Here is a 26,478-nt window from a genome sequence, read left to right on the forward strand (position 1 = left end):
ACAACGTTACTCATGAGGTAATACTCATCTTTCACAAACCGGCTGCGGACGCAACACGTTCAGATACATTCGGCAATTTTTGACAGATCGCCAATCCTACATTAAAATCCAGGTCACCGAAAATGACCCGTTCCAGCGCGGAGGAGGTCGCCATTGCGCTAGCAGCTACCCACACCGATTCCAAAATAATTATCTCCGACTCGCGAGGGGGCCTGTCGGAACATCGAGCAAGGCTGGGCTTCATACTCAGCCTACAGACTACTTCAAAACTGCACCTATACCGGGGACCCCGCTCACCAGAAAAAATACTGTGGGCTCCTATTCATATGGGTCTCGAAGGGAATGAGGCAGCCGACGCCGCCACCCGCGCACTTTCTTTCCGGGCTTCCCATCTCGACCCCCTAGATCAAGGTCTCGAATTCGAACCAGCGTATTCTTTTAAAGACATTGTTCTTTATTATCAATCTTGCCACAGCCTTTACCCTCGCCCGAGTAAAGGTCTAAGACGGAGGAGCAGCTTCTACTCCGTCTCTATACCAACCCTGCTGTGCCCGGCAGCACTCAAACATTTGAAGCCTTCGTTCACGGGCATTTGTCCGCACTGTGTGAAGTCTTCGGACACCTACCACATGGCGTGGGCTTTCCCATCCAACCCAGCTATTCCTCCTCACCCCAGACCCACTCGGGAGGACTGGGAGGCGACCCTATTCGGCTGCTATGACCTGCAGGCCCAAAAGGCCTTGGTTGAGCGCGCCTGGGCAGCGGCCAACGCCACTGGGGTCCCATACTAGGGACACCATCTAGTATTTGTAAGGGCCGGATCTTCAAAGATCCAGCTCATGCATGCCTCCATCCATTTTGTGTCATCAAAAGTTTTTCACCATCACCATTACCCAAAGAGGTGTCCATCCGTGTGCTGTGTGATGCACATTAAAGATCCCCAGGTGGTCGAAATGACTTAGTAGAGTCCTCCACAACGGCACCCTTTTCACTCTTTCTGCTTTCAGTCCCATCTTCCTCCCTTCCTTTATGGCGCGGTTAAGGTGTCCACAGAACAAGTGTGACAGACATTGCCATTAGTTGATGAAAAGCAGACTGACATTACCAGAACCTTTTTAATAGCACATTTTATGCTGACTAGGGATGAACATACCAGATGACACTGAGAACACAAGGACATTTGAGATTTGCAAGATAAATGCAAGCAGTACATTAAGAACCAGTCAATCAGTTGAAAGCTACAGCTCAGGGTATTTCATTTTGTACAAAAATTCATATTGGCACATAAGTCAAAATAATGGAAACATGCTCCTAGAGGAGGGAATGTCAAAGGAGATGAGAATGGTTTGTGAGCAATACCTTCAGACCACTCTTTATACAAACATGCAGCAGAATAGCTGTTCTGAACACGAATAAATCAATCGTAGATTTGCTGGTTGCTGCACACATTTAACAATATCCAACAACTGAAACTTGGACAGAATGCTGAAAAACAGCCAGGTCGCTGCATGTGAACTAGTCAAGGGTGGAAGCAGGCTCGAGCACTTTGGAGTAGCTTTGGGAGCAGTAGTAAAGCCATTTTGGAGCTGCTTTGGAGCAACGAAAAGAACTTTGGAGCATTTCAGTTATATTTTGGAGCACGTTTCTAAGGTCAAATGCCTTTGTATGACAAATGGCCAAAGCATGTAAAGATATATAACACAGGCCGACCTTAGCAAAAACTTGGAACAGACTAGCAGCAAACGTAACTCTTGATGGTGCGCTTCATAACTGAACATCTAGTCTGACCTAATACGTTTACCTATTCTGACTTGATAGATTCAAATCTAGAGTCTACCACCTCGATGAGCTATAACAGCGATACTAACTTGCAGTTCAGATGAATGGGCATGACATTTCCGCTCCCTATCTTGTGCATATTTATTTTATTTTATTTATTTAGAATACACCTCAAAGCTCCGAGATATGGGGTGGGTGTTACATGATCTTTTTTGATAATATGCCTGGGCTGATAAATTCCTGAGCACATGAATATTTCGTCTGTCAAAAAGGCGCCTTCAGACTACAATAATGCGCCTTGACAAGCTTGGTGCTAGTGCCGCTCCTGTGGGTTTTACCTACCGTGAGATCCCAAATGACTGCAGCATGACCTCGATTATCTTGTCTGTTTGTAAATATAGCTGAGGTCTATAGGGGTTAAAACAGGCTCGAGCATTTTGGAACAACTTTGGGATATAGATAGATGGCATTGAAGGGTAGCCTTTCCATCTTAAAGCTTTTTACTATATCGCCTTTTGCCAATAGTTCATTAGCCTTTGCTTTAGCAATGCTGGGGCTCATTTTTAATATTTTGGCGTTAGACCCTGGTATGCCTTTCCAACGCTCGAGAAGCTTCGTAGTAATTGACAGCTTTGACAAACTAACTCATAGTGCTTCAAGTATGGCTGTCTGCCATAGGCCTGGCAAGCTTGTCACTGACAAAGAAGCTCGATGGTGAAGTACCTGCTTGTTATCACAGCAGAACCATTAGAATAACTCATGCAGTTTTTGCAGTCGGACAAGTTTCCTTCCTAACGGCTCACAGTAGTTTGCACTACCTGCTTCATTTACTGATCTCGCTTCTCTCCCATCGGCAATTTAAAAGGCTGAGTGAGAGGAGGTGCTATGTCACAAGCACAGTGCATTTTTTTTTGCAATTATCTCCAATCTTCGGTAGCTCATACTAAATATACTTGCGAGCAAATATTTATTATGCCCATGCTTCCTTCCCTTACAAAAATTTCATTTGTGTTAAGCCCAGTGTTAGCTGCGTTATATTTTTGCCACTGGTGCAATGACGTTCTAAATTTGATAGTAGAACATCAAAACAGCCAGTTTGGAGCAGAATGGAGCAATTGGAGCAGCACTTCCACCCCTGACTAGTGGAATCCTTTAATGTCCTCTACAGTAAAGAGGAATTCACAACAGGCAGACCTTTTAAAGAAATCTGAATCCTAACTCAGTATTGTGATCAAGCTTATACCAAATAAAAACAAGAAAAAAAAAATAAAATGAATCAATGCCTCACCATGGCAAAAGGATATTATCAAGCAATTTGACCTTTATCTCGCATGATGCACCAAACTATGCAAAACCTTGGCTGGATGTGTCTGCAGTACAACTTTTCAGAGACTTCAAGTGACAATTGCTTTACAGAGAGCAAATGAAGCAAGTCCCCTTTCATCCCCTCCGGCGTTTCCTATGCGCATCTGCTGGAAGAGCCGAGCTGGTCAAGCACATCTGCACAGCAAATCATATTTCCGTGCAAGTTTCCACTATGCTTCCCCTCACCTGCAGCTTTGCCCCTCCCCTCAATAGCTGTGAAAGGAAGAGATAAGTGTGATTGGTGGCAGAAGGTGTTTTATGAACTGTTCACACTATAAAATAATGGGTCAAAATCTTCTAAAATCATACTTGGCTGAAAAACTCTTCAACACTGCAGACCACTCAAATTCGTACCACAGTGCATCCACTCATGAGGAACCTCATGGAAGTACATTTAGCTTGGAAGTTTTTGCCATTAAGGATTTAAAAAGTTATTAAATAACCTGTTACTGCAAAATCGTATGCTAGTAACTACTCATTCTCATCACTCTTCATACGAATGGTGCAAAAACATACTTTGATCCCAGTGCTCACATTCACTCGACGGTGTACATGTACGACTCTTTCATTGCTGCTTTAACACTAGTATACACAAGGATTGCCCCTGATAAATTAAAATAGTGAAAATACGCAAGCACAGTTGAAAGTAAACAAGAGATAGGCCAATGCCTACTCTGTCAAAACTAGCCATGCAGTGAAAACAGATAACATTAAGTATATGTTCACAGACAAAATAAACAGCACTTCAGGAAACCAAACTGCAGAAAAAAGCTGTCCTTTTCCTTGCAAAATATAGGTGTATAATAATAACAAAAAGATTTAAAGCGCAGCTCTGCTATTAAATGGAGCTCAGCCCTGACAGAATAACAAGCTAGACAATTGCCAACATCACTGTAGTAAACTGCCTCTCTTTTGAAATGTTAACTAAGCACCTCTGAGCATATCCATGTTTGGAATGCAGAAACGGTCAAAAGCTTGTTAGTGATGTATCTTAGGTTGCTCCTCCAAAGAAGTGACTTGCTCATTGAAACATTTCATCACAACCATTTCAGCTCAGCACTGCGAAGGGCTGTTTGATTGATTAATCTGTTGACACTGATAATGTTTGCACCTTTTCTCTGATATACTGATTTCTCAAAGAGAATGGATTATGTACACCTTTCTTTTTTTTTTTTTATTCAACACAATAAAAATTTCTGTATTGCAAGTAAAGTAGCCAGTCCTACATGCATGAAAAAAACACCCATAGAGAAAAAAAGGCTGCATACGCTTACATGGTGCTCTTCCATTTTACAGCATCGAAGACATGGTACATGATACTCAAACAACATATGGTGCAAAATCTGAAAGCTTTTTCACATTCAGCAAAATACCTATACGGCCAACACTGTGCTGTTCCAGCCTTCAGTGCAGCATACAGGAGCCCCTCATCAACATGATGCACTTAAAATCCATGCATTCAGGTGGCAAAATAGAGTGCCGTGCGTTAATCATGCATTCTGAATATGACAATTGTTTTAATGTTAGGAACTAAAGTAAGGACAAAAACATGCACGTTGCATCAGCTGCACTGCAAACTCAAATCAAATGACGGGCAAGTTGAATGCAAGGAAACATACTTTGCTTCCATGGCTATGCTGTATATCGCGATCATATGGTTGACTGGTGTAAGAACAGGCTAGGAAAACATAATACAGCAAGGTTTACACATTCCCATTAAACTCCGACAAAGACTATTGGTTAGGTCTTAGTTTCCACAGTGTTAAGGAGGGATGTAGCAATAAAAAGGATGAATTGATGGAACGCCGAAACCAATGGCTTTTATGGAGTTTTCGAACGAAGTACGAAAAAATTGTTGAAAAAGTTGGTATACTGTCCCTTACACATAAGATTTTAGATCCAAGAGCTTGCAGCCAAGTGATGCTTTTGACACAGAAATTAAGGAAAAATTCTACCTTTAGCATCAGATGAAACAAAATTAAATGGTAGAAGGTAAGCCACACTCCTTATGTCATTTCTCAGCAGGAGACAATTGGTGCAGATCAGGTTTAAATTAAAAGCTCTGACAAAAACACATTAAACTCTTGGTTATACAGCATTACAAAGTGGCCTGGCATGATCGTATGTGGCTTTAGTAGATAGGAGGTCACTGCTTATGAATGTGACACTTCTACAAACTTTTTTCTACCGGAAAAATGCCTGCGAGACTGGCTGGACTTTCAGTTCAAAACAGCGTAAGCACAAGGTATTTGTGTCTACAGTCACCACAAAAAGGAGGCATCGAGGGAAACCAGTTCTGCTGCACTGGTCAACAGAAGCCTATGTGAAAACCTTTTGAGCACAAGGTGCTTGTTGACCTTGATGAGCTACACCTCGTCCACACTCTGTACATCTGATACAAGCACATTATCATATGCTCTCTTCACCTTTTCATCAGTAAACGGCAGCTTGAGATGAACGGACAGGCCAAGGTTCACTTCAGAGAAGCCGCAGTTACAAACGAGCGACACTGACCACATTATTACCTCGCACTCGAGAAAGACAGCACGTGAAGAAGTTTGGCAACACTGCAAGGGCCTGCCAACAGCCACGGCTCAAAATCTGCTTGACACGATGATGCGCAGAATCAGTAGCAGCATCCTCCCAACCGCAGAGATCTGTTCCAGAATAGCACCATGGCAGGCAGAGTGTGGTGTGCCACGTCAGTGGGAGCAGGCATCACTTTTTCTTGCTCTTGCCCAGGGTGAGAGTGTGAGAGGAGTGGCTCTGAACCTGCTGCACCAGGGCTTTTTTCTCATTCAGTTGGCGAATCTCATCCTCGAGCCGCTTGCGATCTTCTTCGAGCTTGCGCTTTTCCTCGGCGTGCTGCTTCTTCAATGCGTCAAACTTGGCGTGCAGCTGAGGAACAAGGGTAGGACAGAATTTGCAATCAAAACTATTGTTGGCACTGCACAAGCCTGTTTTGTTATTACCTGAACCAGGCATAATGGCTACTATTGCTGCACACAGTGAGAAGCAAGAATGGAGTATTAATGACCACCAACTAGACTACAGACACCTATTGGTGGATGAAAAACAGCATGGAAAGCAAGAACAGTAATTGATTACAAGAGGTCATATATACCTACAGCTGAATAACTGCAACTGACCTTTTTGAAAAGCCTCACATAGTGTGTCATGTCACTGTACATTTATAAACTATGTTACCTATATAAACTAGAAATCAGTTCAATGTAAAGATGCTTTCACTAATTTAGCAGGATTGCAGAACTCAACCTTTTGTGACATACATTATTTAACACCACGGGATGTTGCCAAATGCTGAACTATGCAAAGCAGATGTTGACATATTCACTGCTGACAGTTTTCAGCTAGACCTTCAAGAAAAATACTGACATAACAAGAATATCATTAAATCAATTATGTGCTATGTTTGAATTGTAATGCACTCAGTTTTTTTTCTTTCTCATCTATGTCGTTTTTATTTTTCATTTGCCCTCGAATGTGGTGTAGCATGTGTATCGTCGGAGTCCTGTCCTTCAATGCTCTTTCTGGTCACAGAACTCCAGCTGTTTCATATAGGGTCAATGCTGGCAACTAGAGGCGCAGCTGTGCACTGAGGGGCATTGAGCTGCCACCAGAGCTATTGCAGATATTGCGGTTGCAGTATTGAGTGACGTTAGGATGTAGTCTCTAATAGACAATAGCATAAGGGACGAGGACAATGCTGATGATATAAAAATGCCTCACCGCAGCAGATGTCAGGCATGAAACTAACTGTGGAGCAAAAACCCCGCTGTGTAAATGAAAAGCAGCATTTTTTTTTTCTTTTCGATGTGCTGCCGCTTGTTTTGCAAACATCTTGTGAATTCGCGCAATGGGTGCTTCAGAATAATGACGCACCATTCAGCGCTTCCGGAGTGTGCACAGCTGTGTACACACACATATTGCTGTTTACATGGTGTAAAATTCAAGCCGAGCCCAGTTAATACTATAATCCTCGATATGCTCCACACTTGCTTTTGACAGCATGATAAGTCTTCCAGCAGTAACGATGAATGCAAGCATAACTCCACAAAACACGCAGGAGCCATATGTGACTGGTGCTTCATGCTGATTGTATCTACTTTAAACAATGTGACTAAAGTAGATTTTAAATCGTTTTATGCAGTTTATGCGGAGGAGCTTGTGCGGAGAACATTTGCATTAATTAGAAGGGCTCTGCAGGTGACGCAGAACTACAGCTGCCGGCTGCTTTCAGCGACTCGGCAGATTGAGTCACACCAGCGTTTTCGATAGTTTTATGTGTCTTTTCAGACTTATGCAATCGTCAACTTCGTATCCCAGTGGCCGGAACTGCACTGCGTCGCCATCTATATCTGCTAAGCGTTCTGGATAGGTCGAAGGCGGTTATTCGGTTCTGAAAACATTAAACTTCTTCCCAAATGCGCACATGTTTTAAGGCGGAGGTGAAGCCAATTAATTCTTGCCCCGCTAATGCCCACTTCCTTTTCCTCAGCAACTCAGTTTCACTGGCGCAGGGAACCAGTGAAACTTTTCTTACTCGCGCCTCTGTAGCTGGCGCTTCATGCCTAGACATAAAAGGGGTCGACAGGGTCCCAAATACACAAATTACATTACCCATTTACCCATAAGTGTAGTAAACATCAAATTGGTCATCAAATGAATGGCTAATTGGCTTCCTTCTCAGTTGTGACAGTGCCCAGCTCCTCGAACGATGCCCTTCTGTGCCCAGTGGCGCCGCGAGCGGCATATAAAGCTGTCCCATAGTGTTGGGGAGAAATTTCGTGACCAGTAAGCATTGAACGACTCTGGTATTGCCTTCATTGCAAGCTGCCATGCTGCTCTGTGTGCAAGAAGGTCAGGGCTCCTCAAGCTGTTTTTACAGCTTTGTAACTGGCCTCCTTGCAATAACCTTTTGTTGCAAAATAAAATTTCAATTTTAATAATATGCCAAGAAATAGAGGAATGGTAATCTCCTCACTTTGCACTAATGCCAGCGCAACCACCATTTAAAATTACTTTCAATGATGCACAGTATCATAATATTACTCAACAATCATAAATAATATTAACGACCAGATAATGATGGCAGTTTGCGAGAGTACAGCGAAAAATGTTGGCACTGCACCGAGCTCAGGCTTGAATAAAATTTTAGTCCACCTTTGAGAACAGTAGGAACAAGGCAAAGCTGTTCCACCATGCCGCCCCGTGGAAGAGAAGGTCAATGTAGCCCACGTGACATGACAGCAATGCTAACACTGTTACTATCCCTTATAATTTTATGGCAGCCCCATTACACAGCACATGCTCAAAAAACATGGGAGACATTTAAGCTCGGCCATCTTACCAACGCGATCAACTCAATGGCTTTCTTTGGTCTGAACGTTCCTTTTTTTTCTTTATTTACAAAAGCAATTGCTTTTGATATTAATGCCGCTGTGCACATAATTACTAATTTTCAATTAACATACTGTTAATTAGTTATATGTCTATCCACTGTCTCTCTGAAGAAGCATGCATGAGAGTCCTACCTCCTTTTCGGCTTCCTTGAGCTCAGCCTCTTTGTCCTTAACTCGAACAACAAACATCTGGCGCATTTCATCCTCTTTCCGCTGAAGCTCCTGCACGGGGGAGGCACATGCACAACAGCAACAGTGAATTCACAGTGGAAGGGGCTAAAAATAAAGAACAGAGCAGGCATCTGCCAGAAAATGGCGTTTCTCCCCAGGGAGCAAGTGCAGGGGATTGTGCGAATTTGACCAGCATTGCACCACAGTTAGCTATAAGGTGTGAAAGCAAGCTTATGCTTATGAATGATAGTACAAAAAAGCAAGAAAGGAGACAACCTTCCTGATGATTTGGTTTATGAAGCGTGGTGTCCCAAAGCAACTTGGACTTAGGGGGCTGTAAGGAGGGCTCTGGATAATTTTGACCACCTGGGGTGTTAATCTACTGACATTGCATAGCATACGGGCACCTTGTGTTTTTCTTCCACTGAAATGCAGCTGGCATGGCAGGGATAGATCTCGGATTGCCCTGCTCAGTAGTTGAGCTCCGTAATCAATTCAACATGATTTTATTGGCAGGCAAAACCGATAGCAAATTGTTAATCCATCATGCCGTAAGTTGTCCCAAGGCAAGAATTAAAAAAAAAAAAAAAATTACGGCGGATTTGCATAGTTAATCAAATGCGAAGTATGTGCGTAGCACTGCTTAACCGTTGTACTTCAGCACAACAAGCACGGCGAACCTGCGCCGCAGTGCCCGACGGCTCGGTTTCATCCATTGCGACGCGAAGCAAACGCGCAGCGCAGCCGCTTCCTCAGATTTCCTTAAATCACCTTCAGAAATGAATGAAAACAGGCACACTGTACCTCGTTACAATGCACTGCTCTGCGACCGAAAGGTCTGGGGTGGGATCATAGGGGGAGAGAAAAAGAGAAGAGAGAGGGAAACACGCTTGAATGCGAGCGCCAGTTAAGGCGCGGAGGTAAGCACAAGGTGCTTCACGATGCGGCGAGCAGCTCCGAGCCGAGGTCCAGGGAGCACCGCGTGTGCATGTCTGCTGTCCGTGAAAGCTGAGGAGTGAATGATGCGAGGGGAGAGATGCCGAAGTTGAAGACGCGCAAGCGACACATGACTGCTCACTCCGGAGTAACACACGCTTGTGAAACGCTGCCCAGTGATGACCGCCACGTCTGCAACTGACACGCTCCTCTCTAACAGAGAGAGAGAGAGAGAGAGAGAGCGGTTTCTGCTGCAGCTATGCGACCGCTCCGCCTCCTCAAAGCTGAGCTGTGCGACGTGCGTGTCGTCACCTTCTCTTTCTCCACTTCAAATTCACGAAGAGAGAGAGTGGGCGGCTTCGGACAGCCACCGGCGAAATCCGTGATTGCGGCTAGTAGTGCTACGCACTAGAACAGACAGGCACACCAAGGAAAATTCCATCCAATTACTGTACTCAGTAAAGGCTGTATCCCTTGCTCTTTCTGGCAACATCGATGTTTGCACAGCAGCACTCACTGGTGAAACACGTTCCTTAGAGTCACGTTCACACTTATGATGCCCTTACACCAAAGATGGGTTTACAGTGAAATCTACCAGTGGTAGCAACACCCGGGCCCTGTATTAAGATTTTGCGTTATGTTCAGCAGTGCCATTTTCGCCCTCCCGTGAACGGTAAAAATGTGGGAAGTGGATGTCAGTTCGGTCGAGACTACATGTAGCTGCAGGATGCCACTGCGCTCCAGTTGCAGCAGCGAAGCACCTAGCAACACCATACAGCGCTACTCGCTCTTTAACGATAAACGCAGGGCATTGCAGAGACAGAGGGTGGCCACAACTGCCAACTGTAAATGACACAAAGCTAACTTGTTTGCACAACACTTCATTTGTGACGTGCACACGCTCGCTATGCAAAGCATGCTCACTGCTGTGCTGAACCCGCAAGTTACTGTGATGACGTCTGCAGCATCATAAAGCTAAGATGCTGCTGGCACAGATGGTAATTTACGCTTTGCATTCTGCTTATACAGGTGCTGCGAGAACGGCAAGATGCCGCTGTTACGCAATTATTTACTTGCACTAAAGAAACCAAAAGAATGAGCTAAAAGCCTCTTGTTGTATTTATTTTTGTGCAGTCGAGAGATTTTGAAGACAAACATTTCAGAGGATTGCCACTAACTTGTGAGCTACCTCAAAGCTTAGCACAGAGCCATTGCACTACAGCTATTGAGTACCATAAATGAGGGAGAAAAAAAAAAAGAAAAAACCCGCACACGGCATGTCTAACACATTTGCTTAATGATGCGTCCGTGAGTGACTGTCCACATAATGAGCAAATTAATGCTGCCAGAAAGTGCGCACCATAATGATATGGGATGCTTCAGCAGCTAATACATTTTAATAGGTTTTTGTGCTATACATCTCATTTTTGTAACCCCATAAAATATGTTGAAGGACACTTAAGCTCCATCTTAATGGCATGATGCAACAGGAGCCTGTGGTCCTCTCTGATTACACACACACTCATTGGCATGCAGTCGTAAGCTACCACATTACATGAAAGGCCACATGGTACACAAAGAAAACCCCGCTTTTTTTTTTTACTCAAGCCACATAAGCGTGTCTGGCGCAGCGTAGCAACACAAAAGCCGTAGGTTTCAATTCCACCTAAAATTCTTGGAAGTTTCCTTTTGGTAAAATTAATATTTCAATAAATCATATCAGACATTTAGCAACCTTTTGTTTGCATTACACATGGTGTTTTAATCGCTTTCATTTCATGTGTAATGACGCGCTTAAAATGAGAGCATTGCAGGAGTGTTCAAATTTCCCTTGTGAAGCTATGCGGCGGCAACGTCATGACCGTGTCAACCAATCAGGAATTTCCACTATTTCAGACAGATTTTCTGCGACATGAGATCTTTGACAGGGACCTTAACACCAGCTGCTTTAATGCTGCCACACTAAAATGCGTTGCAGGGCAGAAAAAGGTCCCCCCCCCCCGAAGTGTATAACATCTATGTGGCTCCCACTCAACACAATGCAGTGCACGGAGTCCGCAGGAACTCACACTGAGGTGCTCCTGCCGCTTCTGTTCGTAGGTTTCCTGGAAGCTGACCGGCTTGTTGTCTGTTCCCACATCAGAGAAGCCCATTTGCTCCAGCCGCATGCGTCGGTACAGCTCGTAGTGTCGCGTGTGAGTCTGTTCCCTCAAGTCCTCCATGTTCGTCCGCAGAAGCATTTCACGAAGCTTCACAAAGTCACAGTGGTTCTCATTCTCCACTGCACAGTCAAGCAGCAGACGTTAGTACAGCCATAAAATAAAATAGAGAAGTCAAGTAGCAGACGTTAGTACAGCCGTAAAATAAAATAGAGGTTGCCAATTATACTTAGGCATGTGTTCTTTTCTAACCAGAACTGAAATTTCTTTATCAAGTGGTTTTATGTACATACCAAAATGAGGTTAGTACTGCAACAAAATGAATGAACTGTTAAAAGGAGGGGGGGAAAAGGGTTCTTGGGCCGAAACTTGCAAAAAAAAAAAAAAGAGAGACTTTTTGAAAATGACATTTTAAACTCTTACATACCAACTAATTTATTCACTCCCTGCATATCAATTGCATTTTATAAGGTGCAAGCAAGCTGAACAAATTCCGTCTCTGCTAATTTTTAGAATGCAGCTCTTTGCCGCCTGTTCCTGGATTTCACATGGGTCGCCATAACCAGCTCCACTTTCACTCTTACCTTCCTTCCTTCCTTCCCTTACTGCCAGATTCAGGTGTTCACAGAAACAAATGTGACAGATACTGCACCTTTCCATTTCTGTGAACCAATTATGAAAGGCATGCTGCAGAGCTCAAGTGGACTTTCACTCATACAATTCTCAATGTCAGAGTGGCTACAGGAGCTCAAAGCAGCCACGAAGGGCAAAAGATCAGTTAACTCTGCCAGCAGTTCTTTAATGCGTTACGAATTTAGCAGGAGTAGCAGAGAATCAGGTGGGTGGATGACTTTAGGAAGCCTGCAATGATAAGGTTCGGTTTGGTTTTGTGGGGCTTCACGCCCCAAAGAGACTCTGGCTATTTGAGACGCCGTAGTGGAGGTCTTAGGAAGTTCCAACCACCTGAGCTTCTTTAATGTGCACTGACATTGCACAGAACACAGGAGCTTTGCTTTTCGCCTACATCGAAAAGTGGCCGTCACGACTGGGATTTGATCCTGCATCATTGGGCACAGGATTCCAGCACCTTAACTAATTGCATCACCGCGGTGGGAAGTTTGCAAGGATAAGGCGGTCCAGCTGGCTCAGGATGGGATTAATTAGATGTCGCTGGGAAAGACCTCCACGCTGCAGTAAATGTGCAAGGCTGACAAAGTTTCACAAACACAGTAGCCAACGAATTTTTTTTTGGACTTGACAATATCCGAAAAATGATGTCATAATTCGAGCAGTCTGAAAAATGAGGGTGAATTAAAAAATATTCACTTTGAGAGAGAAACTGGCCAGATGTAAATTTCTCCGGTTCTCATGTTATCACCGCCAATAAAATTTGCCCGCGTACGAGTCACAGTTATTACTTTCGTCACACCCGCATTGCATTTTTCCATGCCACACCTTGAGTCACTGTACCAAAAATGTGTGACGGCACCAAGGATCCTTCTGCAAACCAGGCGACAAACAGTTCAGCGCTAGCCAGCACCGGACGGCCTTTGCCATTCAGACATGCATGACAAGGTCAGTGTTTCCCCCAATGCCTGTCACGAAGGTTGATAGAAGGGAGCACTTCCAACTGCCCTAGACTCCGTAAAAACTTCCCCTCCCATGCCGTGCACTAAGAGCACCAAGAGCAGCAACTTCATTAAAGCCATGTAGACAACACAGATTGCAGTCTCCTTATCGAAACAATTAAAAATATTTGCAAACCACATCAAGTGAAAAACTGTTCTACTTACACTGGTGGTAACATAAAGTAGGGGTGCGCGAATATCTCAAAATCTTGAATAACTAATTGAATGTTCTATTCGATTTTTCAAACGAATCAAATGCACACGTTAAAAAATATTCAATACGAATCAAAAAGGTTCTTTGTTTTCAAATACTTTCTGCATTGGCAAGAGTCATAGTAAGTCTGCAGTAATTTTCAAATGACCATTTCAATAACAGGCAAAACACGGCACATACCATGCTGCCTTGATTGGTATGCAAATTAATTCGTGTGGTGGCTTTCATAACACTCATACATGACCTTCGAGACTGGATGCTGCGGTAGGACTTGCGCACGTTCAATAGACACTAATCTCGGAAGCCAGGGCCCGTACGCAGATCTCGCTAGTCTGATGTACTAAGATGCAGTGCTACTACTGTTAGCAAATGGTTATTTTTCTCTGCCTATAACTAATGGATATACCAACTTTATTGTGACCTCTTAGTGAAGACACTTAAACAATGTTTTTACCTTGGACCGTCCCCCAGGGATACTGACGTGCTCGAACCATCTTGTTCCCCACACGCACAAAATCTGTACTTCCAACCACAGCAAGAGGAACATGGGCCTGTGGTTTAAACGGAGAGTATCATAAGACACTTTTTAGGAGTTGGGAGGTGAACAAAAGGTGAACACTTATAAAGAAGCTACAAGCACCAGAAAGTGCACTTACGTTCATACTCTGATTTACCTCGGCTGAGGCCTCATCATCCATAGGAAACTGGTAGATCTGAACTCCATTGCTGACCAGCTCGCTCATTATCTGCATGTTGATGAATGAAAAGTAACGTTGAAGCCACTCCTGGTACTCACGCTACCACAGGTGACTATCACACAAATTTAAATGTGCAGTTAAGGCCACCATAACACAGAACACTTTTATACCATGTTGCATAAAGCAAAATGAATGCTTCTTGGGGTTATATGTGAATGCACCAGCAGTGTTTGTTAACACATGTGATAAGTACTTCCTGAATTGCTGGTTACGGCATGAGAGAAGTTTAATTCCACAAAGTATGCTTTATATCATCTTGGACACTACTGCACATCGACAACAGCCTCACCAACAAAGGTTACTGCAATTCTTGGTGCCCAAAATGACAAGCATGCCGCTCATAACAACACTGCTGGTAAGCTAAAAAATGGCTTTACAGTTGAGAGATGAGTCGGAATGCAGCACCAAAATCCACACTCATAAAAGGCTACAAATCCTTTTATATCAATATCGACAAACGATACATGTTAAACGGCGACAAGTATATAACGCCATAACAAATTTAGTGTCTGCCTGTTTTCCATAGTTTTCAAATATATAATTACTGGTATCACAATGTAATAGCTGCCTAAAAACAGGGCAGATATGTGCACTACTGGGCCAAACTGAAATGTGAACACTCACGTGCCACGTTTTCCAACTGTGTATATAGAGCTATTGATCTGATGATTAGTTAACTAGACTACCCAATTAAATTTTTTGCTTTTGACTTTAAGGGGCAATATTATATTACGAGATTGAAGGCCATCATCAAAAAAGGTGAATCCCCATTTTAAATCTTTGCTATCCCCAGCGCAGCTCAAAATATTGAACGTCAGAAACAGGCATCTGAAAGCCCGTTGAGTTGGCTGTCACACATTGTACATTTATAAAACAGCATCGATTGAACCTATTATGCATCAAACATATGCAACGTGTGTATATGACTATGCAGAAGAATTTAGGGTGTTTTTGGCGACAATAACTACAGCTAGCAATACCATTTTAAGAAATTAAAATGCTTTTCATTTTTAAGACAATGAAGGCCTGTGGCTGTATGAATGCCCTTTAAATTCCCTTTGGCATTTGGAAGGAGCACGAACACAAAGAGTATTGTATGAGAGCACAGCGCAGCTCACCTTGATCTTGAATCGTTGCAGCTCAGTCTTGGAGATGGTGTCAGCTTTGGCAATGATGGGAATGATGTTCACCTTGCTGTCCAGCTTCTTCATGCACACCAAATCAATGGACTTGAGCCTAGAGGCACATAGAGGTGAAAAGTCAAGAGCGGAGGCTAACAGTTCACAGTCAACAATATTAACAACGCAGACCACTAGCAGTTTCGATTGTGTACACAGACAAGCTTTGCTTGCAATCATTGCTGCACAAAGCTACCACAATTCTGCAGATAGCTTTCATGTCAGACCACTCCATAATCTATCCTTCCTTTTTTATTTTCACATTGCTAAAGACATTTAGAGAAACAGGAAGTATCACTATTTTTCTAAATAGTGAACAATATTTTTAGTACAGCAGGAATGTCAATAAAGTCTGACCAAATTTAAGAATGTATGTTTCATTCAAGAACCATTTAAGACAAAGAAATGTGCAATAAATGAAAAAAAATTTGTCATGTACATGATTTCTCCAAGAGCATGCCAACAAGCTGGAGAAATTTCATGAATAAAGCAGATTTTTCAGGCTTCATCAATGGTTTATGTGATTTGACGTCCCAAAGTGACTCTGACTAAGAGGGACGCCATAATGAAGGACTGCCTGGGATTCTTCGACATTCACTGGCATTACCCAGTGCATAGGAACCTTGTGTCTTGCCTCTATAGAAATGTGACCACCATGCCGAGAATCGGGCCCGGGTCTTCCAGCTCAGCATTCGAGTGCCGTAACCATAGAGTCACCGACACAGGGTTCAGGCTTTCTTGATTTCTTGCAAATTTGATTCAGAACTCTTTCGAAGGATATTTGATAATAAATAATCTACAAAACAAACAAGAACTATCTAGCCATGCCGAATCACCACACGAAAAAAAAAAAGCTGAGAAAAGGTCTGCTGGTATGTCCAAATACCAGTTGCCAACCCACCCACTAACAAAGGGTGCAAAAGTGTGAAGTTAGTAGTTAATGAGTGTAATAATAGACTTTTCTCAATTTTCAATCAGTTGCACTAGTCAAGTGTTTCCACTTATCAAATTCTTATCTATACACTGACCAATTTCACTACCTTAAATTCTCTGCTAATATGTTATTTATTAGCCCTTTCAGTGAGGGTGGTTCTGCCAACTGCTTTAATCATGTGGGAGTTTATCCTCTCAATATGTCCGCTATGGGGAGTTACGTTTATGGAGCTCACACTTGCTACCCCTTTATGGGCTTGCAGTCAGCGGCAAGTAAAGGTCGTATGCTATTCTATCTCAACTTTGGCTTATAAGTTGCCCCCCCCCCCCCTCCCCCTCCCACTTTGTCTGGGCTGCTGAAAGCGTGCCCTCCTTGTGGGTGCATCACACCTGGGAAAAAAACCCCAACACTGAACCCAATGCACTGCGGGCCATGGGGAACGACATGCTAGCAGCTGTGGCAGAAGCACGCCAAAGGTGCCATTTACTTGCATCACCCATGCGTGTGGTAGATGCAGATTGGCAGATCAGCACCAATTCCCGCGAATGATGGCGAATGATTACATGTCTGAGATGCCCGACAAGCTTTCAAAGTGCTACTTTAAAGCCTCTCAGGGAAAAGAAAAAAGCGCACATGGGTTGTGTGACAGTTGCTACAGGTGGTGCCAGTGATGTGGCTGAAATGGATGTGGTGGCAGCAGTTTAACTTGTCTATGTACAAACTGGCCATGCCTTTGATTGGCTGCTTGCTTCGTCACCTCCTGTTGCTCTGGTCACAGTTGATGTCACAATCAAACAAAATAAAAACGAAATAAAAATTACAAATCATGGCGCCCTGAACCTGTATCCTGCCAAGCTCCCAGCAAGGGAGTTAATCCCCTTGTCAGCAAAAGTGACGGCGACCTCAATGAGATAGAACGAAACGTTGAGGAATTTTAAAGCATCGTCCCACCGGTTATAGGCACTGCAGCGTTCATATGTGTCGAGCCAGTCATCGACGTCTTCGTCGCGACGACCAGCGAACAGCGGCGGGTCACAAGTGTGCAAAGTCTTTTCCGAATGCATGCTTTGCTTACCCATGCCCTGTGGGGCAAATGAAGTAGAGGCAGGCGTGAATACGGGTGTCGTGGTACATTGACAAGTAGCGCTTGATCTTCAGCTCTTCCTGGAGGTAGTTCTCAAACTGCTGATTGATGTAATCCACAATCGCTTTGAAACTGCAAACAGCAACACAATTAAATGTTTGATTATGCAACAACTCAGCACCATTAAGTGCCAAGATTATATGGTAACCCTTGTGAGAAAATGCCTAATTTAGCCACTCGAAACCTCTTGTATAAAGCTCGAGCTTTTCTTCCCTGGAATGGCGTGTAAGTACCTAGTACATATGCCGACTGATCAAGGGATCGACTTTTTCGTTTGGTTTTATTGGGGACAAAGGCGCTGCTGCAGTACTGACGACAACCTTTAAATGTATTCCAGAATAATATGTTGTGGCATGAAAACGTGTCCAAAAAGATTTCCAAGCAGTCTAGTATGGACTGCCTGAAACGCCTGCCTGAAAAAGTTAAGCCTAAAACGTGTGTGAACTCACACGTAAAGTTTGCTCTTCGCTATGGATAAACCACTGTCAGTTTTTTCTTACCAGCTGGTTTCTGCCTTCTCAAACATCTCGCTGCTTCGGTATCTTCACATTGCTGTCTAACTTTGGAAACCTTGAAACACTAGTGTTCAGAATAAGCAGCCACCAATGCAAAATTATGGAATGAAGAGACTCAAAATAAAATGCCAGCTCATTAACATGCAGTTAAGGTTATGACGACATACAATTTTGCAAGTGCTTCGGTTGAATCACAGCCACAACTACAAAGACTGCAATTGCCTCCTTAGTTAGTCAATTAAAAGGAAACAAGCAATAATGGCACGGAGTTCTTAAGTAGAAAGAAGAGGTCATCTCACTGAAAATGAACAAATGAATATTGAAGGTGTGAATGGCTTGCCAACCTGGAGTTTTCACATCTTGACAGCAGTGGGAAAACAATCGAATAATCCCTCCTGGCTTTTCCATCTCATTAATGTACAAAAAATTACCGACGATTACATTACTTCCTAATGCGAAATTTGAGCGCAGCTCATCAGCTGTTTCACTTTTTCGATAGATTGAGGCAAAGATTTCGAGCAAAACATGTATGTACAATTACACACGACTTTTTTTAATTTTTTCACACGTAAGAAACACTCCACTAACATTTCTTGGCCGTCATGAAAGAAGCTTTGTGGTTGGAGAAAGGAAGAGAGTAATTAAGTTATCGGGAGGTTGCGGGAGGCAGCGTGTGGGCCCATAGGAATGTTGTGCGACGAACAGATAGTAGTGACTGACTGATGCCACTGACGCCGCTAGCGAGTGAAGAGAATGCGACTCTGCGTTTCGGCTTGGGATGCACGCATCGTGATCCGCTGATAGCGAGGCGGCGTTTCAGCAACCGGAGAGCACCCTCGCCGCCACATAGGAAGAGAGGGGGAGGAGGAAGGGGGGGTAAAGCAGCTGTGAAAAGGGAGGCGGAGCTGGTTACGAGCCCAACGCTGACGCGAAACACAGGAATGGACGCCAAAGAGCTGCACTCTAAAATAAGAAAAAGGCATGCAGCAGTGCTGCTGAGCTTTTTTTTGCTATCTACGAAGCTCACAGAACAACATCCAAAGTGCTTGTTATGTAGCACTAGCACCACACAGCATAATCTGCCCAGCGAGTTCTCCATTGAAGGGATCGCAGCATGGATGCGGTGTGGCAATGATGGCATAAAAATTGCCAAATACAGTAGAATCTCATTGATACGTGCCTGGTTCATATGATCTCCCGTTTCATATGCTCAAAATCGCGGGCAATAAAACATCTTTTCAGCAGCATGTTTTACCAGGTAACATGATTTCCCAGTTACTATGTCAGAAATTTCAATAAATTGTGGTCATATAATATGTTTTGCAATTAACTGGACGTGTGCTAACGAGCACTCGCAACATAAACTTATCAGCGACGCTTACCTGCCAGAGTTGCTGCAGTGCTTAGGTGCAAAGCATAGAAGAATGTCAACAAGCCAAAATACGAGGTGGCCATTCTCGCAGAAACACGATTTCTTGAGGAGAAACACTGTGGCTTCTTTGCGGTGCCTCAGGGGCATAGGTGTGAAATATATAACATTTTGCTTGCATATGAGGGAGCCGGGTACGGAGATGCACGCATGAGCAAAAATGCGGCGACTGCAAGCCATTGCGATGGTTTTCCCACATGTCAATAGCGTAAGGCAGCGAAGCATTCGGAAACGCCCAAGAAAGCGATCCTAGCTTGTCACTGCCATCTACGAACCCGATCTGTTATAAATCTGTTTCCCGCTGAGGACAACTTAAATAAGGACTGAACTCTGAACTGCGAGAGCTAAAAAAAGAGCAGTGCATATTTTATGTCTACAAATGCTAATCTACACTTTCATACAGTGAAAGTCTTAATTCTAAATGCCTCTGTAACTCATTCAGCAGTACATTTTTCATAGCCAGGCAGTTTGGACGGATCATACGGTTCCCGGATAAAAAGTTTTTTTCCCACATTAAAAAAAAAAATTCATTAAAGAGGTTTTACTGTATTTTCGTAGAAAAAATACAACATTGGAATCAATGGATCAAACACTAATAAAGAAGCAAACAAATGGTTCTGCGCATTGCTCGTCCTTTAGACTAGTTCAAAGTACCACCACAACATGGCATCGATTTCGTAAAAATTGACAGTAAATTCCATGAGGCACAAGTTATAATATAACCACCACTGCACAATTATTATTGCAGCACTTACAGCATGCTGGCTTTCTAGAGCGTTAAAATGACCATGTGGCAATAATATCAGCTTTTTTTATGCCTCCTGTTGCTTGTACTGAACAGTGATGACATCACAGCCATCGTTAAGTTGCTAAAAAAAAAAAAAAAAAAAAACTGCATGAGAAAAAATTCAATCATAAATCATGCTATTAAATAACCAACATATTTAAAATAAATTAATAATTTTACTAATGCATCTACTTACAGTTCCGTTAGTTTTCTCAGCTAGAAACGTTTACCTGTACACTAATACCTTTGTACTCACTCCCTTTCTACAAACCCTTATTGACTATTGGAATTGATAGCAAAATTAATTACTGCAGGGAGGTCAATACTAAGCTGTGATCCATGTACAGCTTTATGCATCAATACAAATAAGAAGATATACAGCCAAGTATTTTGTCTATACTCTCTATAGAGTAATCAAATTACAATTATATATAATTAAAAATACACCTCAGCTCTGGACAGATTTGTTTGCACCGGCCACAGCAATCAGATATGCAGAGATGCAAAAATATATTTTTACTTTTAGTAGAGAATGTTTGGAAAGATTGAAATCCTCAAATTCCAGTCTTGAGTGCAGCAAAGCCACAGTGAACTCAGATGAAGTGACCAGTATATGGCATCAATCAAGAAGAATGCACAAATTGAAAGGAGACTGCTAACCTGTCCTCTTTGTTGATTTGATCTCCATAGCCAACTGTGTCAACAATAGTAAGTTTGAGTCTCACGTTGCTTTCCTGTAGTTCTGAAACAGGAAGATTGGCAGCACAAATTGAAATCTGAACCTCAGCAGGTAAAAGTCATGTATACAAGAAAGAAGAAAATTCAGCAGACATCTAGGAGTGCTGACGTATGAAAGTGAACACTTTACAGTGCCGTTGGTGAAATGTATTAGAGTCAGGTTTTTGACATGCATTAAAGTTCTTTCTGCCACTTTCTATTCCGCGTACGTGTTTTGCTGTGCTTCACGTGGCGGCTGGGAGTTCTAATCGCCAAAACCTTGGTCAGAAGGCATACAACTGCAGGTAAATATGCGGTCGGTTCGATTTACTGTTGCAAGCTAGCTTCCAACATGACCAGCAGGTATATGTTATAGCAACATGAATTTGTATTACCGCCCAGAACATTTTACAATAAATTACCACAAGTTTGTACGCTATATAAATTAAGAAATCATATGACGCTGCCCGTAATGCTTTACAACAAATTATCACAATCTTGATATGAACCTTTTGAAAATTGCACATGGAAGTCCATCACTGGTAAGTATATAGATGAACGACATGTATTGGACTGTTTGAACTGGTGGTGGCCTTGGTTGTGGATGGGTCAGGCTGCATATAGTGATGTATTGTGGATATGTGGCTTGCTGTGTGCATCATACAGCCGCTTGATGACATCATATTTGCCATCGCTAAGATTATTAGGACCACCTCACGAGCACACATGCTTTGTAATGCTTTGGCATAAAAAAAAAAAAATGTTATTAGATGATACTGTGCTCCACTCATCACAACCGTTGTCAATCTGAAAAATCTGAAAATGTTCACGTAATACAAATGCAGAATTATGTAGTAGCTGAACACACTGTAACTGAAGTACGAGTGCAGGCATAACAGTAACTTTCATTAGAAGATGGAAGGCACTGGCCTCTACCAAAGAGAGCCATCGCTTTGTAACAGCCTTAGAATCTTACCAAAAGTCTTTGGCTTCAGCACCACGTTAGCTAAGCTGTGAGGGCTTGGCTGGGTTTCAAATGAGCGGTTGAAAAGCGATTCCATCAATGTTGACTTTCCAACACCAGTTTCACCTGTGGTGTAAAAAAAATTGTCATGAGAATAAATAAATGGTAAGCTACACTGGAATGTGCTTGCAGTGCAGCCAACAGTGCCACATTCTCACTTTAGAAAAGGGTAAAAGCTCGGGGAGTTGGTCAGCGATGACTTCTGCTCATGTAATTACCGTCATCCATTCACAATGCAACAGCAAGTGCCTGCGCGCAGTGTTTGGACTGGTTCACACAAGGATGGAAGTCAATGAAGATGACATCTAGTGTGCAGTGCAAGAGACTGCCAGTTTAATCAGCAGAATGGTCAGATGCGGTGATGATGTAGTGGTCTTAAGTTACAGCCAATGAAAAAGTTTTGCTTGTGCTGTAATTGGTTCGATTTCCACTTGTAACTATATTATTTATTTTGTTTTTTTAACATCAAACTCAAATAACCTAGTGGTGTCCTCATTTTTTTTTGACCAATCAATGAACTTTATAGCTAACCATGGTGTTTTTTTGTTCTTTTTTGTGATGAGGCTTCCAATGGTTTTGTTAAGGCATTTTTCAAGAGAGGGGGGGGGGGGGGGGGGGGGGGCTATCCCAACAAAGAAGCACATGAAAGAAGTGTTAGTATATATTTGTGTGCCTCCATTCATGACCTTATTTGCACTATGCTTTACAAGATAAAAAAAAAATGCAATGAGTTTAGTTTCAAGTCAGTGCCCTAATGTGCTCTTGTGCTCTTTGTATTATTAAAACCAGAGATTTTTTTTTTGTCCCCACAGTGGTATACTATGTAAACTAAAGTCGCACTGCTGCATTTTGAAACAAAACACTTAAAAATTTGATATCCAAGTGGCAGGGTTGAAAATACAACAAAAGCCACACATACAAGAATACCGTATTCTCTCGAATCTAGGCTGACCTCAATTTATGCAGATAGCAGCAAGTTGAAGGCCTGGAAAAATTTTTTTTCTCAAATGTGAGCAGACTAAAACAGAAATAAAAAAGAAAAAAAAAACGAGAAAGTAAACTGCTACAAAATGCAAATGACATTTATTTGCCACAAATATGTCCTGCTACACCCTTCCTCGCTCACAGTCACCGCTGGTCTCCTTGCCACTGCCTTCTTCATACAGTGCACATTCTTCTGTTCCATCAAGTGCATTCGAAATGCAGTATATTTTCTGAAAAAGTGTGCAACCATGCCTTCTCGTATGTCATCCCAGCAATCAAGCTTGTTACTACTTCTAGTGATGCAGGCTTGGTGCCGCCTGTTAGGGTTAGCTTATGTTTCAGTGAGCCAGCCTATGCAGTACTTTCGCAGCTGATCCTTAAAAAACTTGTCAAAACTTTTAGGAGGCTGTAGCTGGCCTGTCATGCAACCAAGTATGATTGCAATGTCCATACCAGCTTTGATTACGTTGGTCAAGTACCCACAGTAGGAATCTAGGATGAGGAGACAGGCACGAGGCTTCTGTGCTACACATCATGAGAAATAATTATTGCAAGCTTTTACGAAACTGCAGGTAGTGCTAAAGGCCTCATGCCGGCACCCGGCAGCACTGTAAATATTTCGAGCTACCCTTTCAAGTACTTCTGTCGACTAAGGCTAGGTGTTTGGTGGGGCCATCATTTGCATGCCACTTTTCCAGTTCCAATGAGTGGTCATCGTACATAATGAATTTTATTTATAAATCTCTGGACTGGAACCAGTTTAAGGTTTCCGTTCGTGTTCTTAAAATAATATTAAAAATCTAACAGCTTATATTTATTAAAAAGAAAAAGGTACATATTAAAGCAGAATGCATTTAAAATTACAGGGGCAGTTTTTGTAACAATGGCAAGATAGAATGGAATGAGAAGCAGCACAACCAGCAGCATGCCAAGGAATAATTTGCACACAGCCATTATTTGCAATAAAATCCATTAAAGTGTTGAAACAATCCATAAGCTAACTAAGAACAGAAGCCATCAAGAAGAAAAGTGATCCCATGTTCAGGTGTTTTTGCGACAGTGTTGCTGCAAAGTAAAATCGCTGCTCAATTTTTTTTTTTTTCTAAGCAATTTTTGCATGCAAAAGTAACATTGAGTTTTGAGCCATTTTAGTATTCTGCATAATTCTGACTCGCTTAGACTCTTTAATATGCATTGAAGTGATAGCGAATGGGCATTTTTGCCGTAAATGCAGCCAACTCTAGATGCAAACACATGAGCCACTGCAGTGCGTCATTAGCCAGTCATATCAATGCAAAACTGGGCTAGAATCAAGTGTGAACACTCATGTCTGGTTTCTTTAGTGTGCTATAACTAACACATACCTACATGGCAAGTATGTGCTTTGCATGAATCGCAGTATACAGACACTCATCAGGCGAGTTGACAGGTTTATAGGTCTACTTGAAGTTCCATAGCGCAACAAAAGACATGTGATTTGTGTCTTGTCCCTCCTCTTCTGTCGCAATACGGAACATCAGGTAGGTTGCTTAATTTTGTTCAGTACTACACCAATCTGAAAATTGAGCTCTATGCACAGGCAGTATTTGTGGCTATGTGTTAAGAGTTATTTAATGTACAGGCTGTTGTACAAATAAAGGAAAACTGGGGCCGTGTGGCTGCCGTGCTTTGTGAAGCACTGCCGACAAACACCAGGGAGAATCGCTGCATGCCCAATAACGACTGTTGGCAGCTCTTTCCGTACCTGCGCCTGGTACCACTCATTCAGGCTATCTCAAGGAGCGGCAGCGATTCTGAAAGCATGGCACTCACACGGCCCCCGTTTCCCTCTAAGAGTGAAACAGTCTGTAAATAGCTTTCTTAAGAAGCACACTGTTGACTTCCTAGTCATATCAACTGGTTTGGTTTTGTTCGCAGGGTGTAATGTCCCAAAGCGCCTAAGGCTATGAGGAATGCCGTAATGGAGAACTCTGGAAATTTGGACCAACTGGAGCTTTTTTAAACATGCACTGAAATTGCGCCTCATTTTTTACTTCCACCAAAAAGCAGCCACCGTGGCTGGGATCAAACCGGGCTCCTTGGGATCAGTCGTCAAGCACCTTAGCAACTGAGGCACTGCAGTAGAGTGGTTCATATCAACTGCTCAGCTTGCAATTAAAATGATAGCTAGCCGCCTCCTAGCAGTATAAAGGATGCTTGATGTCCAGAGGACACTGTCTTCTAAACTGCCTGTCGAACAGTCAGACAGAGCCTGGGACAGTTTCAGTGCATTATAAGACAGCTTCAATAATTTTGACATGTCATATTGACAAGGGTATTGATAAAACTAGGATAGGGAAATTAAAAATAATTAGGATACATGCAATAAAGAAGCCAACAGTCATGTACAATGATATAAAGCATATATTTCTCCAGACAACTGAACAATAGCGGAATAATTAGTGAAGCTCGTCGGCATACCAACAGTGCCTCTGTCGTGCATAGTAGTCAAAGTTTAAATGTGGTGTAGCGAGGCGTTTTGCGTGGTCTGGGGCTCACCTATGCAAAGAATGTTGAAATGAAAGCCTTGCTGCACGGATTTGCTAACCAGCTGTTCGGGCAGGCTGTCAAATCCGACATGGCTCTGTAACTTGAGCGTGCGAATGCTGTCATCGATGAAGTTACCCTGAAAAATACACATTATGAACAACGGTTACTTGGGCAGAGAGGCGAATGTGGTTAGAGACCTCAATACACATGAATGTGACGTATCACGCGTGCATTAAAGTTTGCTAATTAGGTTACATGCCAGTCTTTATGAGCTGGGATGGAATCAGTTTGTTACCGGATGTTTATTTGGCGAAGCCGCCCCATTTCCTGTGTGCCAATTAGAGCACTTGCTGTTCCGGGCGTGGCACGACACCGACCAACGCCTACAGGTGAACAGCACGTGCTTGGGACGAGGCGTTTTGAAATCAACTACAGCGAAATAAGCGCTGTCAGAACTAGCACAGGAACTAACGGACTTACCGTTACCTTGATAACTACGCTAGGCTTACAAGATTGACAGACTACGTTCTGTAAGAACACTAAGAAGAGTTCGGGAAGCCCACTTACGTTGGTCTGTTCCACTTCGGCGGCCGACATAACGGTGAAGCAAAGTTGTTTGTTTTGCTGAGGCCAATCGAACAATTAGAACAGACTTTCTTATTTTTGACAGACGCCGCTCAGTAACACAAGCGCAAAGCCGCGATTACGATCGAAGCGCCGCCGAGAATCTTTCGTAAGTCCACCGACGGTGGCGCGGTGGCGCTAGTGACGCCGCCGCCTGCGAAAGCACACGCCCAAAATTAC

At 42.9% G+C, this 26,478-nt stretch overlaps 1 protein-coding gene across 1 annotated transcript; it reads right to left on the bottom strand.

Annotated features, from left to right (window-relative positions):
- Window positions 1-4,303: 4,303 nt before the first annotated feature.
- On the bottom strand, window positions 4,304-26,442 carry Septin2 (septin 2). The gene is made up of 11 exons (XM_084601424.1): window positions 26,242-26,442; window positions 25,684-25,810; window positions 22,114-22,227; window positions 21,081-21,162; window positions 17,621-17,761; window positions 15,552-15,669; window positions 14,332-14,421; window positions 14,130-14,226; window positions 11,744-11,955; window positions 8,700-8,789; window positions 4,304-6,042 (listed from the first exon to the last, which is right to left on the bottom strand). Exons 1-11 carry the CDS (start codon window positions 26,269-26,271, stop codon window positions 5,863-5,865), a joined length of 1,281 nt encoding a protein of 426 aa, XP_084457550.1. The 5' UTR covers window positions 26,272-26,442; the 3' UTR covers window positions 4,304-5,862.
- Between the last annotated feature and the right edge of the window lie 36 nt (window positions 26,443-26,478).

Source organism: Amblyomma maculatum, chromosome 4 (assembly GCF_055883805.1).
Source record: "Amblyomma maculatum isolate TAMU_Amacu chromosome 4, ASM5588380v1, whole genome shotgun sequence".
Lineage (NCBI taxonomy): Eukaryota > Metazoa > Arthropoda > Arachnida > Ixodida > Ixodidae > Amblyomma > Amblyomma maculatum.